Genomic DNA, 23,003 nt, shown 5'->3' with positions numbered 1-23,003 from the left:
GATGATGCCTAACATTTGTTGGATAATTCTATCTCCTGGGCACTGTCTCAGTTAATCTTCACAACCATGTTGGGTAGAAAACATTATTATCCTGATTTTATGGGTAAGGCTTGGAGAGATTACATAAATTTCACGTGGGAATGTCTGTTGTTATACAACTAGTGAAGTGACAGATCTAGTTTTTAGATGAAAGTCTGATTTGAGAGCCTGAAATGATACTGTACTGTTTCTCCAGTGAAAAAGTAATAACACCATTTAAGAGCAGGCATATAGAAGACGTGTACTTGAGTAGAATTTTCTTTATTATCTAAGTGATAAAGGAGAATTTTATGTACATAAGACACTTAAGTAACCATAGGTATTATAAAGATACTTATAAAAGTTCTCTGGGGCTGCCCTGGTAAATGCACTGGAATTGGTGCTCATCCATGGGAATCAGATAGACAAGAAATAGATTGCATCTTTGTAGCTGAAGTGCCAGAAGGGAATTATTTAACTGCCATGTGATCTCTGTGGAGTATTAGTAAGTTGAAAAGGAAATCTAGTCAGTTTGTTTTTTAATATCTAACATTTAAATGTAAAAATGCATAGGTTCTTCCAACTAAAATGTCTTATGCTGCCAATTTGAAAAATGTAACGAACATGCAAAATCGGCAAAAAAAGGAAGGGGAAGAACAGAATGTGGTGCCAGAAGAAGCTGAGAGTTCAAAACCAGGGCCATCTGCTCACGATCTCGCTGCACAGTTGAAAAGCAGTTTACTCGCAGAAATAGGACTGACTGAAAGTGAAGGGCCACCTCTTACATCGTTCAGGTACTTGCTAAGTGAAGATAGTTTTTCTATGCTATTACTTTATGGCTATTATAATTTTTGTAAGAGTTTTTATTTAGAAAATTTATAATTTTCTTTGTATTTTATTTGTATATAAATAATAGGATGAAATATTATTTGTGTTTTTCTAGTTTATAATCAGATACTTAAATATTAGAGTTTTCTGGATTTTTGTTTTTTTGTGACTGTTTTGTCATTGATTGGCATTCTGATTTTCTCCTCCTTTTACTGAAGAAATTCTGACTCTGTTTTTAACGTTCAGTACTGAGTTAAAGTGTATATATCCATGTCAAATTGCCAATTATACACTTGTTAGCAGGAGCTCAGCTATGGGAGGGGAACATGCATGTGAAAAAAAAAGAGCTTTATAGATTTGTGACTTTCACATTTGTTTGGGCTCACTCCTTTGCCAGGTTCACATTTAGTAAATCTCTTGCAAGAGGTAGGTTCTTTGCTTTCCCAGTAAAAATTTGCCTAGTATATGCTGTGACTCAGTATGGCTAATCACCTAATGATTTGTTGAGTGTCTGCTTTATGCTGTATGATTTTTGGTTATGTAATGTCAGATTTTTTTTTTTTTTTTTTTTTTTTCTTTTTGGTTTGCTTAGGAGGAGTTAAAGTAGTTTAGGCAACTATATACATCTTATGTACACAGTCTAACAACCATAAAAGGCAAGGAAGAATTAGGGACTGGGATGGCCCAAGCTTCCTAGAGACAATATGATTTGAGCTGAGATAGTTCGAATGTGTAGAAGCAGATAGATTGAGGGAGAGAAGAATTAGAGGTAGAGAGACAAGCTATTACTCCTTCTGGCTAGTTGTTAAAAAGGGGGCTGAAGTTAGAATATTGCCTTTGGGGATGAAAAGGAAACCATGGTTAGGAAAAGAAAACTTATGAAGGACTTGATCACTCTGGAGGGACCAAGGGAAGAATAAATTAAAATCTGTTCAAGTCCGTGCAGTAGGAAAATAGGTGGTACTATTGAAAGAAATCAGGAGGCATTGTCACTGTGGTGAAGAGGCCATATTCAGTTTCACCATGTTGAGTATGAGTTAAGTATGATTGAAGTGGATATATTTCACACAATGAAATTCTGGTCCATTGTGAACTAAAGAGGGGTCTGGGAATCATCTAGTGGAGACAGACATTGGACTTTAAGGAGAGGAGGTGAAATTAAAGATGAAGAGAGAAGCCAGCCGGGGGATGTGTATCCTTACGTAAAGGACAGAAGGAATAATGGAGTAAAAATAAGAAGTTCTCCAAGGAACGAGTAGCTATAGAAAAGTTCTCCATTAGAGAGGATGTGGTTTTGAATTACTTAAGACCTCAGAATATTAAAAGACCAAGTAATTACTGTTATTGACCAGAAACCAGGAAATTTTTAGAGTTGCCTAAACTGCTTCCCCCTCTCCCCTTAAACTTCTTACAGGCCACAATGTAGCTTCATGGGAATGGTCATTTCCCATGATATGCTGCTAGGACGTTGGCGCCTTTCTTTAGAACTGTTCGGCAGGGTATTCATGGAAGATGTTGGAGCAGAACCTGGATCAGTATGTATTTTGAGCACTTTACATTCTATTCTGCCGGATAAGAACATATTTCAGAGAATAATTCTGTCATGCATTTGTTTTGTTGTTGTTGTTGTTTTTAAGATCCTAACTGAATTGGGTGGTTTTGAGGTAAAAGAATCAAAATTCCGTAGAGAAATGGAAAAACTGAGAAATCAGCAGTCAAGAGATTTATCACTAGAGGTAAAGGTATTTAGATTTTCTTATCCTATACATATAGTATGCTATTTATATAAAATTTAAAAACAAATAACAATTTTGTTTAGGGGGATATATACTATGTAATTAAAAATTTAAAGAAAATAAATGGTAATCACCAAATTTTTAGTAATGGCTATCTCTGGCAGTTGATTTCCCAATGTCCTGTAATGATGAGCAGTGGGTTTGTTCGTTTAAGTATCATTATGAACACATGGATTAAAACTGTTTGGATGTGCTTCATTTCATTGATGCTCAAATTATCTTTTCTGTGGCTAGCCGAGAGTCCAATCTTTGACAACTTCCTTCCTTTTTGATATGTCTCATTTTCTGTTATTTTCTGTCACAGACCTTAAATCAGCCATTTCTTCAAGAAGCCCTGCTTCCTTTTAGCAGGAAATGGTATTTTGAGATTATAATCTGGGCTCTAGGTTGCTCACTGCCTGTTGGGTTTGTCATTGTTTCTAGGCCCTTTAGTAGGAAATGCTCCTTCAAAAAAGGAAGAAGAAAATTATTTCATGAGTTCATACTGATACTCCTAATTCAAATTCAAGGTTTAGGACCACAAGTTTGTTTTATTTTCACCTTTTAGTCTTTACTTCCTTTCTTCTGAACTGAATAATATCCAGCTTCCCAGCAACACTGATAAAATTACTCATTTGCTTTTATCCCACACCATGCATACAACAGTCTTAGAATCATAACATCAACACCACTACCAACAAAATGATTATTGAAAATAGCTTAAGATTTATTTGCAGTTTTTGTTCTTAGAGCATATCCAATTGGAGACGTACAGTCAAAGTACATTGTTCAAAGTCACTTGAAATAATTCCTTTTGTGAGGCTTTGCTACCTACCATCTCATCTCCACACAATTAGGGCCTTTCAGTTCATTTTGCTTTCACTTTTTAGGGATTGCTCTCTCCTTTTTTTGACTTTGTTATGTTTCATAATTAATGTAAAATATCTACAGTTGCAAGGTCAACTCTGTAGAAGAAGGTTGTATTCAGAGAAATCTAATTTCCATTCCTGTCTCTTACTTTGTATTCCCTCTGCCCCCTTTCGGGTTTTTGTTTGTTTTTGTTTTTAGCTTATTTCCCTCCCACTTTCAAAAAATATATAATCCTGTGTGTGTGTATTCATTACGCATCTCTCTCCTCCACTCCCACCCTGAGCATGCTATTATACATTTTACTCCATCATGCTTTTCCCAGTTAACAGTATATCCTAGAGAGAAAGCCATGGCTATATATAGAGAGAGATGTTCTGCCTTCTTTTTTTCCAGCTACCTAGTGTTAGCACCACATTTTATGGCTGTATCAATTTTTTTCAACCGGTTTCCTATTGATAGACATTTGGGTTTGTTTCCAGTCTTTTGCTGTTACAAATAGAGATGTGATGAATAGCCTTATGTGTGTTTCTCTATTTGGCTGGCGTGTCTTTGAGATAGATAGATAGACATGGGTCAAAGGGCATGTGTATATGTAATTTCATCAAATATTGGCAGATACCGCTACATAATGTCTGTATATTTTTGCACTTTCAACATCAACACAACAATGCCTGATTTTCCAAAGTCTTGCCAGCAGTTTGTTGTCAAATTTTTAGATTTTTGCCAATCTGATTGATAGGCATTATGTATAATTTAAATTTGTATTTCTCTTATTATAAGCAAAGTTAAACTTTGTTTCATATATTTCATATATTATGGCTGCTTCTTTTTCTGGGAACTGTTTTTGTTGATATTTCTTGCCCATTTTTCCTATTAAAGTGTTTTTTCCTCAATTTTTTTAGAAATGCTAAGTGTATATATACACTACGCATGAATCTTTGTCGGTAATAGAAGGTGCAAATGTTTTTCCCTGTTTGTCATTTTTCTTTTACTTTGCTACGGTATTCTGCCACCAAAGGAATAGCCTATGATTTTTTTCTAGGATTCACTATTTAAAAAAAAAAAAAAATGTACACTTTGATCTACTTGTAATTTATCCTGCTATATTACCAAATGGGTAGACCTTTTAAGAAAATGTTATAATTGAGTTAAATTCCATTATCCTGATTTAATGTAAGATATTCTTGTATGATTCAGAGTGTTATTTGGAATATAAGCTTTTGAGAACCCAAATACTTCGTAGCTATTTCAGCTGTCAAGGAAAAGCTAAAATTAGATTTTCAGATTTTACATAGAAAAATTTCAAGGTGGTTTCCAACACTGAATTTACTACTTTTTGTTGTGTTTTAATAGGTTGATCGGGATCGAGATCTTCTTATTCAGCAGACCATGAGGCAACTTAACAATCACTTTGGTCGAAGATGTGCTACTACACCTATGGCTGTACATAGGGTGAAAGTTACATTTAAGGATGAACCAGGAGAGGGCAGTGGTGTAGCACGAAGTTTTTATACAGCCATTGCACAAGCTTTTTTGTCCAATGAAAAACTGCCAAATCTAGATTGTATCCAAAATGCCAACAAAGGCACTCATACAAGTAAGTACTCTACAGGTAACAAGCACATACAAATTCTTTCCTTGTTTAATGGAAACAATGATAATCACAGTTATATATGTTTACAGTGGGAGAACGTTAATGTATATTTATACTTTTATACTATTTTATTCTAGATTAATGATTTAATCTTGTTTAAACTACTATAATTGACAATTTACCAGTTTGCTCTGTTACTGCCACACTTATTTTCATAAATGGCTGTGATTGTACTATTTTTTTTCCATCTCAAATTACAATGTCTGGGGAGTGAGAGGTTTAAGATCTATGGTAATATAAAAATTCAAAGAGCAAACTGCAGGATTTCCCCAATCCCTGTATTTAATAAGTAGAGATACTTAGAAGAAAATGCTATTGTCTAGAACAGTGCTTTTCAAAGTATAATTTGCAGAGTTGCTCCAGTCTCCAGTGAGATGGAGCTTGCAACCAAATGTAAGTTGGCTGTGTCACCAACTTCACTGTTTTAATTTAGCAAGACTTTGTTTTTTGGTAATAAGGTTTTCTGTATTAACATCCTGGTGTAAGCTCTGCCTCCTTGAGGATCAGCACTTTGGGGTTAGGATTCTTACCTAATTTTCAGGATTACAATTAGCATATTAAAAAATGTGTGAAAACTACAAAAGGTTGAAACAGGGGGTTCACGTAAGGTAGGGGCAGAAGATCGTCAGTCTTGTAGGTGGATGGATATAGTAATTGCGGGAGAAGGAGTTACTAACAAAATCCTGTGTTTTACCTAGCTGTAGCTGTATCTTACTGGGGTTCTGTAAACTGCCACCATAAAAGCTGACTGAGGTCTGGAAAAAAAGCTGAATGAGCTCTGGAAAGAACTGAGGATGAGAAGATGGGGAGAGTACCTCAGCCTTTCATCATTAGTTTCACCATTTGACTTTCTGTAGTCCTATAATAAAAAGAAATTGTCAAATGTGAATGAGGAAACCCGGGAAGTCATGACGTTTCAGAAATAACTTTTCTGCATACTCTTTAGGAAACCATACCCTGGTTTATGCTTAAGGTTTTAAGAATAATAATAGCTGGGTGGCTATAATGCCTTTAATGCCAAAAACTAAGAATAGAGAAGATGATACTCAAATATGTAAGAAATCTCAGCATTATTTATGGTGGAACTAACATAGCCCCAGTTGCTACATATTATTTCACAGCTTTGACATGACAAGGGGATAAATTCATTAAACAAATACTGAGTGAACATTTATTACCTACGAGGTTCATTCTACAGAATCACCCCCAACCCTCAAAACCATACGGAGAGTGACAGAAAGGCACTTACACAGATGATAAGGAAGATGATCTACAGTTGTCATGTTCTTACTATGTTTGTCTCATGTCCTCACATTGACTTTAACATTTAAAGCAGCTGCATTTACATTCATCTAAACAAAGTGTATTTCATATTTTTTTCCAGGTTTAATGCAGAGATTAAGGAACAGAGGAGAGAGGGATCGGGAAAGAGAGAGAGAAAGGGAGATGAGGAGGAGTAGTGGCTTGCGAGCAGGTTCTCGGAGAGATCGGGATAGGTGAGATAATTTTGCGTCTTTTATTGAGTACCATCTTTTTGGATGAATTGGAGGTAGGCCTGTAAATAAGAGTCTCAATTATGGACTTTTAAAAAATGAAAGTTTTAATAATTGGATATATGTATTGTAACTAAAAAAGTCTAACCAACTGTTATTAAAATATTCTGCTTTAAAAACCCAGAGGCAGTTGAAATTATATTGGCTTTTTATTTATCCTGCTCAAGTTCCTAATTTTTTGAAATTTTTATTAACTTCATATCATGCTTTCCTAAATTTGTTTTAAAATTTTAACTGTGGCAATTGTGTTATTTAAACCTCTAATTTTTCACGTGTTAGGATGGGTAGCATTTTACTTTTGACTAAAATTTCCAGTAAATGTGGGTGGGCTCTTGATTTCTGGTATTTTAAGGTCCTGTTCCCTTAGAATCAAATTAACCTATGCATTGCAGATTTATAGATTTTCAAGTGACAAAATCTAGATAATCTTTATTTCCCCACCATCATTCTTTAGGCATTCTTCCACCCTGGTACCATAACTGGAGCTAACTGTATGCTCTGGTTTTCCAACTTTATTACTAGTTGCACTGATATTTTCATTTTGCAGACAAGGGAAATGAAGTCGTAATAGCTCTGTTCACCTTTCAGGGATTTTAGAAGACAGCTTTCCATCGACACCAGGCCCTTCAGACCAGCCTCTGAAGGAAATCCTAGTGATGATCCTGATCCTCTGCCAGCACATCGTCAGGCGCTCGGAGAGAGACTTTATCCCCGTGTACAAGCAATGCAACCAGTATGTATGGTGTACTTAGCTGCCTCTTAACTGGCTGTGCCATTTTTGGTTTCCAGTTAAGGCTGGTATTTTAAAAAGTTGCCAGCTGCTGGAAAGCCATGTGGTTGAGGACTGCAATAAAAAGGAAGCTTAGGGAGGGAAAGAAGCAGGACTTACTGGAGAGTAATTGTATATAGCTTGATGTTGTTTTTACTACCTGTGCCAGGTTGGCATTCTACCTAGTAATTTCCTTGTGTGCTAAGGAATTATCTGTGCATTGTATTTATTTGTACCCTTATTTGTACAAATTATTGTTACTTTGCAGCTAGAACACATTGCAAATAGTGTATTTTACTCTTTTTTTTTTTTGGAGTAAAATTGCTTTTACAGTGTTGTGTTAGTTTCTGCTGTACAATGAAGTGAATCAGCTATATGTACTTTACTCTTGATATGTATGACAGGAAGATTTTATTTTGAATGTTCTGTCAGAGGTTTCTTTCATGGAATATGAAACATAACCTAGTTGTGTTTTTTTGTCTTTATACATAACTATATGTACATGTTATAGCAAAAGAATAGTAAAACAGTCAACCAATTAATTATATTTCAGTGAATCCTTAGCCTTAAATATAGGCATCTTTTTCTTTCTCCTTCTCCCTCCTTCACTTCTTACCTCCCTCTTTTTTGCTACACTAAATGAAAAAAATGTTTCCAGTTCTCTGATGAGGAAGGGAAAAACATGAAAATTGAGTATTTTTATGTTTGTTTACTCATGGGTATCAAAAACCTTTAAAAAAGGCTTATCAACCAATATATTAAACTAGCTTTAATAAGACTGCTAGTGCATAGACTATTTAATTCCCTACCAGAGTTTTCTATAATTAAGCTTCCAATTTAATAAAATCCATTACTGGTTCAGAATTTTTTTTTTTTTTTTCTATTTGTTATCCAAGTTTCTTACATTTTCTTCTTCTTCTTTTTTTTTTCTGATAAAAGATTGCTGATTTAGACAAGAGGTTTCAGAGAGTAGAGGCAAGTAACATTTGTTTGTCATTTACAGGCATTTGCAAGTAAAATCACTGGCATGCTGTTGGAATTATCCCCAGCTCAGCTTCTTCTTCTTCTAGCAAGTGAAGATTCTCTGAGAGCAAGAGTGGATGAAGCCATGGAACTCATTATTGCACATGGACGGTAATGTATACAACTGGGAAGACATTTTAGTTTAAACATCAGCTACTTTATTTTTAGGATGTGGCTGTCACCATATCTTAAAATTTATACTAAATAGTACAAGACTTTAAATGGCTTTTTAAGAGATGGCTTAAAATCCATGAGTGAGACAGCTGACTTTCACATGTATTAGAAGGGCAGAATTTTAGCAGTCACTTTAGGTTCTGAAGATTTTTTACGAACCTTATTTAGAAACTAACTTATAAAGAAGTACATCTCATTCTCCACGTGAATACCCCTAATGGCAGAGGCCAAATACCTCAAGAAATTGGGTGTAATCCCTGAGTCCTTGCAATAAACATGAAATTTCTTTTAGACCTCCTGATTTATCTTAAAAATCATGCAAGTTTTTGCTTTCTATTGTGTAGTATATTTGTTTTAATATTAAACTTGAAAATATCTAACAGTTAAATTAACTTATCCTTCCTTTCCCCAGGTGACAGGTAAAAGTGACAGGAAGATATGCCGTACTTAATCTGTGCCCTACTGGGGCTAACTCTAATATCCAGTTTAAGGCTTTGAAGTGTTATTTTAGATGAAAATGTCTGTTTATTTTTCTCCTAGTCATGTTATTGAATGAGGAACTTAGATTAGATATAGTCCTAGAGATGGATAAGTGGGTAGGTTAAGCCCTGAAACTAAATAGCCACTTAACCTATTCCAGCGATTTACCTGTCTCAGAGCCTTTGAATGGTCCAAGCCAAAGACTATTGCTAGAAGTTTATTTTCTTTGCTGTTACTACTATTTTTTCTTCTCTTGACTTTCATGTACTATGTCTTTATTCCTCTTCCCTGTTTCTGGAAGTATCAACACACTGATATAGCTTAGCCCATTATAGAAAAAGTTGCAAATAATGTGTGTTTTTGATAAAAAAGATATTTGTAAATATATGTAAGGGTTGCTAATTTAGAAGTGTTTTCTATTGAATGCAAGAATATATAATATTGACTGCTTTCACCTGGCTTTATGGATTGAACAGTGAATTTATTAGTATTCTAGAATAATTAAATACCCTAGAGCATTTGATTGCTATTGTGGTTGCTTTCTGAACATTTTTCTGTTCTTTTACAATGCTTCCCCTGAGCTCAAGTTTCAGTACCCCTATGAAGACTGCATTTATTTTGTCTTAAATCAGGTAGCCTTTAGTTCATTGTCTTGGATCATACATGTAGCATCCTGTGTTTTTGTGTATATTATTGACATTTCTGTTCCTAGAACTGCATTAAGACTAGTAAGTGTCCTAGATATTTATATATTCTTATAAATTTAAATGCATATGGTTTTCTCTACAATAAATTCTAGAATTTTCAGTTATCTGAAATGTGAAAGGTTGTTTGTTTGTTTTTAGGGAAAATGGAGCTGATAGTATCCTGGATCTTGGGTTATTAGACTCCTCAGAAAAGGTACAGGTAAGGGATGTTTTTGTACATGTGCTAATAATAAGCACTTGGAATTTAAGTTACAGAAGGGAGAGGAAAGCATATTTACAAAGAAACTATGTCTTTGTAAGTAAAATGCTTGATTACAGTAGAGGGAAAAGCAAAGATAAGTATAAAGGTGTCATATACAGAATCAAGTAATAAGACTGGTTGAGACAGGGTTCAGTGTAACCCCACTCACTGGCTGCCTCCACTTGAGCACAGGCTGAATTAAGCTTAAATTAGAGATGTCATTAATTAATATCAGAGAAGGAGAGCAGTCCTATGGATTCCTAGGTCTCCTTCCTCAAGTAAGCAGCAGAGATCCAGAGAAAATGTGACATACGGTATAGCAGTAAGAAGGCTTTTTTAAAAGTGCGTGATGTATTTCAATTTGTAAGCTACCTGAGAATGTCAGTGCCAGCCAAGATATAATCTTATCTCTTTCACTGACTACAACTAAAGACTCCGGACAAAATACAAAAAGGAACTGCTTGAGGATTCTGAAAAGTAAACAACAGCACACTGACTGGAGGGACGTCAAAATTTGAAAAACTGTTATTTTGAAGCGTTGTTTCAGGCAGGACAGTAAAACTGGTCCCCATTACTCCGTCTTAACTGGAAGGTAGTACATGCTTTAAGAAATAAACTATAGTATAATCCACTGTCCAAGTCCCAGACTATCCCATATGGTGCATATGCGGGGCAGACCCAATAAAATAATTAAAAGGCTTTGAAAACTTAATTGGTAATGGAACCACTGCACACAGAAGATGACACTTCCAAGCTGAACATAACCAGGTTATTGCCTACCAAAGCCAAAAAACATCAACATTCTCCATATCATTTTAACAAGACCCAGAGTTTCACAACTTAGTATTCAACATGTCCAGGATACACTCCAGAATTATTCAACATACAAAGAACCAACAGAGACTCACTAATTCTCCTGGGAAAAGAACCAATAGATGCTAGCCTTGAGATGACCCACTTGTTGGAATTATCAGAGACATTATCTCATGTTCTGTGAGATAAAGGTAAATAAACACAAATGAATGGAAAGGTAGAGGTTCACAACAGAGAAATAGAAACTAGAGAACCAAGGGAAAATTTGAGAAAGTTACAATGTATGAAAGAAAAAATTCACTGAATAGGTCAATAGCAGAACAAAGATGACGGAGGAAAATTCATCAGTCAGTTTGAAGATAGATAGAAATGATCCCTTGTGAAGAATAGAAGGAGGAAAGATGTCAAACAAACAACAGTTTTCAGAGACCTGTTGGACCATATCAAACATGCATGTCATTTGGAGTACCCAGAAGAGGAGAACGAGATTGTTACAGGAAAATATTTGAAGAAATAATAGCTGAAAACTTCCCAAATTTGATGCAAGACATAGATTTATAGATTCAAGGAGGTCAGTGAACCCTAAAAAGGATAAACTGAAAGAAAACTGTGTCTAGATACATAATCAAGCTGCTGTGTAAAACTAATAAGGAAGCAAAGAAATAGTGCCTTACATATAGATAAAGAGTGATTTGAAAGGCAGTGGATTTCTTATCAGAAACTGTGAAGGCCAGAAGACAACAGAGAGCATCATCCTTAAAGTGCTTTTAGAATTGTCAATCCAGAATTCTATATCCAAGGAAAATATATTTAAGGAATCAAGGTGAAAGAAGCTACCAGAGTTTCATTAAGTAATTTTACTTAAATGGATAGAGAAGTTAACAGGCACAAGCTGTGTATATCACAATTCTGAAAGAATGAATTAAATTTATTTACATTTGAATATGAATGTGGCTTTACCTATCGAACTTTATATTTAAGTGATTTAGAGAACCAGTTCATCTGTTTTGCTGTTAAAAATCAATCTTGGGTAATGTCAAAAATATTACTGTTAGTTTTTTTGGAGGGGGTATCTGGATTATTATTATTGTTAATTTTAAAGAGAGTTATAATGGCATTTTTTAATAAAAAATAATCCTTTTCTTGTAGACACATATACTAAAACATAAACAAACAAATAAATAAAATCAATCTTGGGGCTTAATCTCTGATACTCTATTATTAGGAAAACCGAAAGCGTCATGGTTCTAGTCGAAGTGTAGTAGATATGGATTTAGATGACACAGATGATGGTGATGACAATGCCCCTTTGTTTTACCAACCTGGAAAAAGAGGATTTTATACTCCAAGGCCTGGCAAAAACACAGAAGCAAGGTTGAATTGTTTCAGAAACATTGGCAGGTAAAATAATCTTGTATTTGAATTTTTTAAAAATTTCAGTTTATGAGACTTTCTAAAATATATTAGTTTGTAAAGTGTGTATATGCTCTACTATAAAAATTTCTCAACATATTTTATGTATATTACGTATGTGTGGGGTGTTATGTGTTCTAGAATTATTTTTGAATTTAAATACTATTTGCTTGTTTTTTATTTTTAGGATTCTTGGACTGTGTCTATTACAGAATGAACTATGTCCTATCACACTGAATAGACATGTGATTAAAGTGCTGCTTGGTAGGAAAGTAAGTGATTTGAATGAACCTAACTGCTTTTACAATTGCAAAAAATTTGTTTTATAAAATAATTATATATATAGCATTAAATTAGTATTAAATTTCAAAGCATTATAGCCATTATAAATCATTTTCAAACATTTAATGACATGGGGAAAATCTGAATACATGCAGGAGAGAGCATAGAAGAATGGGTGACACACAGGTGGGTTTGGAGGGTTTGACAGACCTGGATCCTGTTGCAGACAAATCCCTTGACATTTATGGCATATTTCCCCATTTATAAAATGGTAAAGAAAACAGTATAGTGCCTGGCACATAGTAAGTGCTCAGTAAGTTCTAGTAAGTAGTGGCAATAGAAGTAGTATTGTATTGAAAGGAGCATTCCCAGTTTCAAAAATATACATAAGATGTAGGTGGGTAGAGGGGACAAAAGGATGTAAGAAAATATAGCATAGCATGCTTGATAATTATCTCTGGGTGACAGAATTAGCTTATTTTCTTTATGTGTTTTGATAGTTTGACAGCTGGTACATTCCTTTACGACGGGGTTGGGGGAGAGAAACGACATCCTTTAAATTAATGCATAATACTAATTATAATCACAAAACAACAAAATATTTTACAGTCTTTTCTAGTGATGCACAACACACATCTGATATGATTAGCATTGTTAAAGCTGTGGTCTGTTAATAACTTTCTTTACTCAAACCCATTGGTGAATATTATTTTCTTCTTATTACAGCATATCATACTATGATACATATCTTTTCCTCTTCTTTTTCTTTTAAAACTCTGACTCTGTTGACTTCTTAAAGTGTTCCAGCTAAAAATGTTCTTGTGCAGAGAAAGAAGAACTGGACTTGAAAGCTCAGCAACATAGAAATGTTGAGCCTTTAACAGGGTTTATGGAAAAGATTATGGAATCAAATAGACTCAAGTTTAACCCAATGATGTCACCTTCAGCAAGTTACTGGATTCCTCTGAGCATCAGATTTATCATCTGGAATTAATAACCTGTATTTTATGATTATTGTCAAGGCTAAACAGGATGTGTATTTAGCTTAGGACCAGTAAGTTGCTCGGCATAATCACTTTGCAATAATTAGTGCTGGTTTCTACAAATAAATTACTTTACAACTTAAAAAAAAAAAACTAGTATACTCCTGGTTTTAAATTTTTTAAAAATGCATATTTTTCATGCTTTGAAAATTGAATGTATTTATCACAGCCAAAGACTTATTAAAATTTTACCTCTTTAGATCAGTTATATTTAGTGGAAGATAAACTGATAAAGAATAATCTTCAAATTAGATAAAATTCTTTATCATAGATTTCAACTTACTAATGAATTCAGTTAAGATGTTTCTTTCGTAATTGGTTTTCATATGATTACTTTCTTAGGTCAATTGGCATGATTTTGCTTTTTTTGACCCTGTGATGTATGAGAGTTTGCGGCAACTAATACTTGCTTCTCAGAGTTCAGATGCTGATGCTGTTTTCTCAGCGATGGATTTGGCATTTGCAATTGACCTGTGTAAAGAAGAGGGTGGAGGACAGGTAAAGCAAATGTGTGGTTTTCTGATCCTGGCAGGAGAATTTGGTTAGTCTGTTGTGCTTGACATATAGAAAAACAATTTAGATAAATAGGGACCAAGAAAGACAGACACACACACACACACACACACACACACACACACACACACACACACACACACACACACACACACACACACACACACACACACAGAGAGAGAGAGAGATAAAAGACACAGTAGGAGATGGAGAGTGAGACAGACTGAGAGGTCGAAGAGTTTATAGTTACTTAGGCCTAGAATGTTTGCATTCCTTAGATACTTGTCAGATACAGAATTGTCTTTAGATTTTAAATTTTTAGGAAATTGTTTTATGAACTGTTAACTTATTACTGCTTTGACAAAATTGCTTTTAAATGGCACTGCTAAATTTTTCACAGGTGGAACTTATTCCTAATGGTGTAAATATACCAGTCACTCCTCAGAATGTGTACGAGTATGTGCGGAAGTATGCTGAACACAGGATGTTGGTAGTTGCAGAACAGCCATTACATGTAAGTGTTTTCTGGAAAATGTCACTTGATCTGATGAGGCTATTTGTGTCTTCTGTGTTTTAAACTAGCTCACAGTGTATTCAGCTTGCTTATAAAAGGTCAAAAATTTTAAACCAAAATGAATTTACATACAATGTAAATTACACATGAATCCAGACCCTTCTTTTGGGTAAAACTACTTGGAAAAACCATGTAATCATCAGAAAGTAGATTTGGTACGGATGCTTTGTGGGACTAAAATGACTACTGTTTTGGGGGTCCTGCAACCACCCATGCCTCTCTCTGGTGACTCACTAGAAGAACTCCTAGGACTTGGAGGCAGTTGTACTCATAGGTATGGTTTATTATAGCAAAAGGACTCTCACAAGGGGAAAAAAGTACATCAGACAGAGTCTGGAGGAATCCAGATACAGGCTCCAAAGTTGTCTCTCTGGGGGCATGAGTTGTCACAAAGAACATACGTCTTCCTCCAGCAGTGAACTACAGCAATGCATGTGCAGTGTTTGTGTTTAGGGAAGCCTGCTTAAGAGTCACAGTGCCCAGGGTTTTTATTGGAGGCCAGTCCTGTAAGCAGTTCAGACCCCCTGAGGAAAAACACGTGTTCATCATAAATCACCTTCTTTGCACAAATAATCTAGGCAAGCTGGTACAGCAGGGTTTATTGTCCCAGGCATTCAAAATAGCCACACAGTTAGTAATGTAAGGAAAATTCTAAAAACCAAGGACCATTCATTCCTCCAATCAGGCTCTTCTAAAGGGCAACATCAGGCCCGCTCTTTCTCCTCTTGAAGAATGTTTATGAAGTGTTTCTGATCCCCCTGTTCTGGGAATAACTGTGTGGGCTCTGGAATCATACTGTCAGGGTTCAAATCATGGCTGCAGCCCCCTCTAGCTGTATGACATTAGCAAACTACTTAAGTATTTTGTGCCTTGGTTCCCTCCTCTGCAAAATGAGGATAGGATTAAATGAATTAACATATGTAAGGTGCTTAGAACAGTTCTTGGCACATGGTAATTTCTCAGTAAGCTTCTAGATTTTGGGTTTGTGTCAGGGATGTTTGTTTTTGTCATTATCATACTCTTCCTAGGATGTTGACAGGATAGCACGTTTGACAGATTGAAGCTATTCTTAATGACTAGCCTGTTACTAACATAATTAAAAAGATTATTTTTGTTAACTCCTGATATGTAACAGTACTCCTTCACTTTTGAACCTGTAGCCCTTTTTTCCCTCTGCCACTCTTTTGAATCTGTTAATAAGAAACTCAAAATACAGAACTTAATTTTTTAGTATTATTTAGAATTATTTAGTATTCTTAGGCTGCTAAAATTAGATATTGGGCTTTAACAATAATAAATGCTATGTAGAAAATAAAGTACTGATAGTAATAAACAGGTTATTTTTGAAATCCTCTAGGCAATGAGGAAGGGTCTACTGGATGTGCTTCCAAAAAATTCATTAGAAGACTTAACAGCAGAAGATTTTAGGCTTTTGGTAAATGGCTGTGGTGAAGTTAATGTGCAAATGCTGATCAGTTTCACCTCTTTCAATGATGAATCAGGTATGAAATTTTTTTTAATGTTTATTTAAGGAGTAAACTACATAGATAATTTGGTCAGTCAGTTTTCTGAGTTTCTGGTTCTTACATATTTACAGGGGCTTAGGAAATGCTGTAATTACTCAGGTGTTTTTATATATATATATTTTTAAGATATGTTTGAACTATGATAGCTTAGCATTAGGTCATTCTTAATTCTTTTATTGTTTAACTTTTCTAGGTTTTAATAAATGTATGGTTTAGTATGATACAAGTAAAAATTCCTTGTGAGCAACTGTGTGAAAAGGACTTTTATAAACTATTAATAATTAAGAAAAAATAATCCATGTGACAATTCTGTTGGCCTTTCCCTATTCATGTTCCTTAAACTCTAATTAAAGAATTTGACTACATGATGTTTGCTTTGTAGAACAGGATCCAAAGCACACTTAGAAAGACATAAGAGCACACAAACACATGGAGAATCTAGAAAGAATAACAAGCGGTAGTGATAATCCTAGACTAACATTCATCTTTAGTGCTTGATTTGTTGCAACTCTTCCTTTTCAAGTCCCATATTCTAGGAATAGACTTTTTAGCTGTGACTACACAATAAAACACTGGAAGCTCCAAGAAATTCCTGAGAGGACTGTAACTCTAGTCCAAGATTATTGCATACGTGAAGATACCAGTTTTTTCCCCTTTATTTTTCATATTTTGCAAACAGCTTCAGCCAAATTATAGTAAGTTAAATTTGGATAAATTTTCTTGTTTTTCCTTCATGCTTGGCAACGTATAGATCACTGCGTAGTAGCTCCTGTGCCACTTATTAATATAATTTTCAATACCTGTGAGATAAGAACTTGGCTTATTTGCAAACCAGAAACTTAGAAGTGGGAAAAAAAATACCTAAAGACACTCCAAGTATGATCCTCCGATCAGCAGCATCAGCATCATCTGGGAGCTTTTTAGAAATGCAGAATCTCCGATTCCTTTCCCCTTTCTTCCCCCATACCTAGTGAATGAGAATCTGCATTTTAAAAAGATCTCGATCCAAGTGATCTGTAAACTCATTAAACTTTGAGAAGCACGGGTTTAAGGTCATGAGAAAAATCATGACTTACAGATGGGATTAAAGTCATGTGATTTTTGAGGCTGGTGGTTCATTTTTCTTGTCTTGGTCATCTTGGTCATTAGGATTGATTAATGAACTCTAGAGGTTTCACACATTATGCAAGTGGTCCTAACTTCCTCTGTTAGGGTTAGCCCCCCCCCCCCAATTTTAATTTTATACCTACTTTTATAAGAAGTAATATTCTAAAAATATAACTGATATAGTATATATATATATATTTTTTAACATCTTTATTGGAGTATAATTGCTTTACCACTGATATAGTATATTTATTGAATTTATATTCATTTGTAGGAGAAAATGCTGAGAAGCTCTTGCAGTTCAAGCGTTGGTTCTGGTCAATTGTAGAGAAGATGAGCATGACAGAACGACAAGATCTTGTAAGTTAAGTTTCACAAGATTTGTAGAAGAAAATGTAAAAACCTTAAATACTATGTATGACAGCGTTTTGTTTTCAATTTGTAATGGTTGGTCATTTTAATTTTGGCTAAAAAAATTATTGAAGGTCAGAAATAAAAGGCAGTTTTGTTTCTCTACTCTAGAACAGAAGTATGAGTAAAACTGTAAGCAGAGTGAAATACATCTTAGCTATTAAAATGCTATCCTTAGTCCCAGAAGATAATACCAGCTTATTGTTGAGACATGTTTTTCCCCCTATAGTGCTTATATATGCTAGCAGCCTCTTTTCTACATCCTTAATCCTTTTGACTAGCAGCAAACCTTTGCAAAATTTTTGAATAGTATCTTAACTGCTCTGTATACTATGAATAGAGTAGCTTAATTATGGGTACTACATCTCTGATTTAATCTTATTACTTATTATTAACTTAGAATCATAAATTAGATGATATAAACTTTGATTATATTGAAAAGTCTATCAAGTCTGTGGAACCTATGTCCAACCTTGAGTATATCCAAGTCAACCTGTCCAGTAACCTTGAAAGGCAGTCTAGACTTTCCTGTAGAAATTTGAGGGACATTCCTTACCCAGAAAATCTCAGAGATCCTTTCTATTCATATTCCTCATAGTTCCCTGTGACATTTCCCCTGTTGAAGCAGCCTTAGTTCTCAGTACTCTAAACCAGACCTCTTATGGAATGTATAAAAATGATCCAATTCCTAGATATATCCCCCCGTTTCATTTGAGAGGGAGAAATAAGTTACTTGTGCACGAAAGCACAAAACTTGCAGTTTCCAATTTACCTGTAATTCAGGCAGTAACTTATTGATATTTTTTGGGGGGGGGGAAGGGGTCGTGCATTTAACATTCCTTCATCTTTACATGGCCCCAAGAGCCTTCCTTCCAGTATTTCTCCACTATAGCAAGACAGGTTGTCCAGCAGTCCTAGCTGTCAGCTGGGTTTTTGTTCTTGGCTTAGCCATATGGTAGTTTCCTAGGTTGCTCCCTAGGTTGATTCCATATAATTCCATGTACTTGGACTTTCCCAATCTTGTGGACCAACCCCAAAGTCCCTACTAATGCTAACACCATATCTGTCCCTGTTGGCTTTAGGAGTACCTGATAGCGTATTAGGGTTCTTGTAGTCAATCTTTGGATTCAGAGCAAAACCAATACATCCTCAGTGCAGTCGGTCAAGTTAAATCTCACTGCATTTCTTCTGCCTTCTACTGGAAGAGAAAGCTGTTAACTATTCAGTCTTTTGTGAGAGAGAATCTCCCTCTGTAGGGACCTCAAAATGTCTTAGCAGCAGCTTTAATTTGTGAGCTTTACTCTTTAAACTCCTGTTATACCAAGGTGTCTTTTACCTCCTCCTCTTCCCCTTCCCCTTTTGGGAGGTTATCCTTCACGTATTGTTGGGTTTTTCCTTATGTGTCTCAAGGACAGAATATAACAGCGTTTCCTAAACTGTTCTCCTTTGAATTATCAGTCCCAGGATTGTGGGGTAAGACTACATGGTTTATTTCCCTCTTGGAGAGTCACAGGTCACTAGTAAAAGTTCTGAGAAGTCCTCTGGTATTTATTTCTCTTCCTCTAACTTCTTGGAGGTCCAGCGATGTAGTCATCTGTCTGGTTAATCACGTTTATCCTTGAAGAAACACTTTACATTAAGTTTCTTTTTTTTACTTGTAAAACGAGTAGATTGGGCCAGCTTTACCTCTACAGTACCTTCCAGCTCTTTTATAGTTCTTTGAAGATTTTGGAGACCCTAACAAACACAGAGGTTTTTTTTCCTGCCTCCTTCTATAGAATTCTAGATGAGATTTCTCACAAAACTATGCTTCACGAATAGTTTAGGTTTCCTAGTCATTCTGGGATAATGAATATATTTGTCTGTTTAGTTGTACACTATAAATGCAAGATTTTAAAAGCTTTACCTTAAGAGATGATAGGCACTGTCTTACTATCAGTGAGGAATGGTATGTATTAATGAAAATATTTCAGGAAAGTATATCTTTGGTTATTATCCTATTTAAAGAAAAAGTAATTTATGCTATATTGCACAAATTAGATGCATTTTAAAACTCAATGTTGGGACTTCCCTGGCGGTCCAGTGGTTAAGATTTTGCCTTCCAGTGCGCGGGGTGCGCATTCGATCCCTGGTCGGGGAGCTAAGATCCCACATGCCTCGGGGCCAAAAAACCAAAACATAAAGCAGAAGCAATATTGTAACAAATTCAATAAAGACTTTAAAAATGGTCCACATCTCCCCCCGACCAAAAAAAAAAAAAAATCTAAAAGAAAAAAACCCCTAAAAATGTTAACATGGCTTATTGCATGGATTTTGATGTACAGTAGATGCTGTTGAACACTTAATTACTATTATAAAATTATTATGTATCACAATGGACCACTGAAAATACTGGGTTGTTTTGCTAGTAGATAAAATGCAAAATAACTTTGATAACCTCTGTGAATTTTGAACCTTTTTTGGAGACCTTGTACCTTATTCCCACTAAGAGATACTCTGGAATTTAGAAACTGGAAAGGCCCTTAGAGAGCATTTGGTCCAATAGCCTCATGTTACAGATGAGAAACTGAGGCATTGAAACATAGTCACTTTTCTACATACCTGACATTTTTTTCTCTTCTGACCCTGAACCTTTCCTTTTTAATACAAGAAATTTAAAACTCAGTTCAAAATAATACCCCTTCGTAGGTTTTAACACAAGAATGGGGCTCTATGTATATATTGCCAGAGTTAAGGGTTGAATGTTAATCTTTTAAAAGCCAAACTTGTAATTATATTATACTCCTGTTTAGGTTTACTTTTGGACATCAAGTCCATCATTACCAGCCAGTGAAGAAGGATTTCAGCCTATGCCCTCCATCACAATAAGACCACCAGATGACCAACATCTTCCTACTGCAAATACTTGCATTTCTCGACTTTACGTCCCACTCTATTCCTCTAAACAGATTCTCAAACAGAAATTGCTACTCGCCATTAAGACCAAGAATTTTGGTTTTGTGTAGAGTATAAAAAGTGTGTACTGCTGTGTAATATTACTAGCTAATTTTGTAGATTTTTTTCCATTTGTCTATAAAAGTTTATGAAAGTTAATGCTGTCACACCCCGTGGTGGTACCTTAAAGAGATTAAATGCAAACAAACATTCCTTGCTGAGTTTGTAGCTTAAAGGCCTGAGGAGCACTAGCAACATTTCACTATAATGGTTTGCTAGTCAACAACTTCTGGGTCTAACCCCAGCCAAAGATGACAGCAGAACAACATAATTTACACTGTGATTTATCTTTTTGCTGAGGGGAAAAAATGTAAAATGTTCTGAAAATTCACTGCTGCCTTTGTGGAAAGTGTTTCAGCAAAGGTTCTTGTATAGAGGGAATAGGGAATTTCAAAATAAAAAATTAAGTATGTTCTGTGTTTTCATTTTAACTTTTTTTATGGTGTTTAAATTTGTGGTTGGCTGCAATTGTGTATCATGTATATGGAACTTGTAAAAAAAAAAAAAAGTTCTGAACATTCAGATCTTAGAGATGAAATCACTTTTACCTATAAAAACCACTTTTATTGCGGTTTGACTGCATTGAGCTCTAGGATATTAAATGATATCACTAATATTTTGCATGTAATTTGTTCATTTGAGTGAGGGCACTTTTTTGTACATATGATGGGGGCCAATGCACAATACTTTATCACAATCAGCTTTTTTCCTTTGTATCCCTATTTCAATGAGCAGTCAGTCGTCAGGTGTACTGCACTTCAGTTCTAACTAGACATTTGTACTAAGGCATTTCAGTTATGTAAACTCAGCCTGGGCACTTTCTGATAACTGTAAAATGTTTTATAAGATCATGATTATTGAAGATAAATTTTGGAAAATTTTAAATGTTCGTGAGCAGCTTAACTACTTTTGTATCTAGCCTTTTTTAAGTATCTTGTTACATTTACTTTTTTAAATAAAGAAATTACAGAAGAAATGTCAAGTAATACTGAAGAAACAGTTTTTATTTATGTAGTTGTACATTTTTAAACTAAGGGCAATATACCAACACGGTTATGTGCATAAAAATTTTGATTTAAAGAACTGAATGTACACATGGACTCTATAAGAAACAGAAGAAAATCAGTCCACATTTTACAGTTAGCAGAGAATCCTGAATGGCACTGGCCAGGCCACTTTTTCTTTTTACAAATGGGGGAAGTAAAGTGAGCCTTACTTGGCATAGGAAGTTACTACACTTATATTTGATAACTAAGTGAGAGGTTCTTTTTGATGACCTATTAATTATGTAGCTTAGGACCATTATCTCTGAATTCTTGTGGTTTTAGTAGCTTTATTCAATGGCATAATAAGGAACACTTGTTTTCTTCACCATGTCTTCAGTAAAGTGACTTAAACCAGTCACTTTACATACTGAAAACCGAGGAAAGAAATTCTCTGGAGTCTTTCCTACCTTTCAGTTCCTTTATAGGACTCCTGGCCTTTGGGATGTTTTTCATGTTCAAAGGCACTATGCTTTATTATATATATATATATATATATATATGTTATATATATATAACTTCCTTCAGAAGACTGAACCATGTGATATTTTCAGCCCTGCTGACAAAATAAGTATTAAAAACTAAAGTGACAGTAGTGAAATTCATTGTATTACTTAAAACATACACAACATATGATGTATGAGATGTGTAAATTAACCAAAGGTTACTTTACAAAATGAGACATTGGTTTTTATGTCTAAATGCTATTTCTGAATAAATGAAATAGTAATTAGAGTAAGAGCTGATTTTCATCGATGTGTCTGAAAGAGATAAAAACTTCTGTATGCACATGATGGAATTGATAAAATATTAAATGAAAACAAACTAGATATGATTAGGACATTTGAAACCCTAATTGTGAACTTATTTTTAATAGTTATTGAAAGAATGAAAGTATTTAAAATAATGCACAATGTCTTAAAGTCTTCCTAAATCAAAATTTTGGTTAAAATGCTTTTAGAAATATCAAAAGCAGAGTTGTTTTTTTTTTTTTTTTTTAAGTAAAGCATAAAATGGTTCTAAATGTAAAATAAAGTCATGTAAAATAAAGTTCTCTTTTGGTCTTGTTTAGTGATTAAATCTAATGGACTTGAAAACAAATTTAGGAATAGAAGACCAAGAATGAACTTTACTGAAGGTTTTCAAAGTTTTGCTACTTTTATTTCTTTCCCCTGAATTATCTGAATATCAA

The 23,003-nt window shown here is 34.7% G+C and overlaps 1 protein-coding gene across 4 annotated transcripts in view; it reads left to right on the top strand.

Moving 5' to 3' along the window:
* Nucleotides 1-22,647, top strand: part of UBR5 (ubiquitin protein ligase E3 component n-recognin 5) — a 142,156-nt gene extending 119,509 nt beyond the window's left edge. For 2 of the 4 annotated variants that reach the window (XM_068525316.1, XM_068525314.1), the window contains exons 45-59: nt 592-812; nt 2,261-2,381; nt 2,484-2,582; nt 4,845-5,088; nt 6,530-6,641; nt 7,287-7,431; nt 8,471-8,601; nt 9,990-10,050; nt 12,131-12,306; nt 12,506-12,590; nt 13,986-14,141; nt 14,557-14,670; nt 16,088-16,232; nt 17,638-17,723; nt 20,567-22,647. In XM_068525316.1, coding sequence (XP_068381417.1) covers nt 592-812; nt 2,261-2,381; nt 2,484-2,582; nt 4,845-5,088; nt 6,530-6,641; nt 7,287-7,431; nt 8,471-8,601; nt 9,990-10,050; nt 12,131-12,306; nt 12,506-12,590; nt 13,986-14,141; nt 14,557-14,670; nt 16,088-16,232; nt 17,638-17,723; nt 20,567-20,779 — 2,109 coding nt within the window. In that variant the 3' untranslated portion in view covers nt 20,780-22,647. Of the gene's footprint in view, nt 1-591; nt 813-2,260; nt 2,382-2,483; nt 2,589-4,844; nt 5,089-6,529; nt 6,642-7,286; nt 7,432-8,470; nt 8,602-9,989; nt 10,051-12,130; nt 12,307-12,505; nt 12,591-13,985; nt 14,142-14,556; nt 14,671-16,087; nt 16,233-17,637; nt 17,724-20,566 lie in introns of all 4 variants that reach the window. The other 2 variants (XM_068525315.1, XM_068525313.1) reach the window with 1 other exon arrangement.
* Nucleotides 22,648-23,003: the final 356 nt, after the last annotated feature.

This window comes from Eschrichtius robustus, chromosome 17 (assembly GCF_028021215.1).
Source record: "Eschrichtius robustus isolate mEscRob2 chromosome 17, mEscRob2.pri, whole genome shotgun sequence".
Classification (NCBI taxonomy): domain Eukaryota; kingdom Metazoa; phylum Chordata; class Mammalia; order Artiodactyla; family Eschrichtiidae; genus Eschrichtius; species Eschrichtius robustus.
Note: the sequence above shows the minus strand (reverse complement) of the source record. Positions and strands in the feature narration are given on the sequence as shown.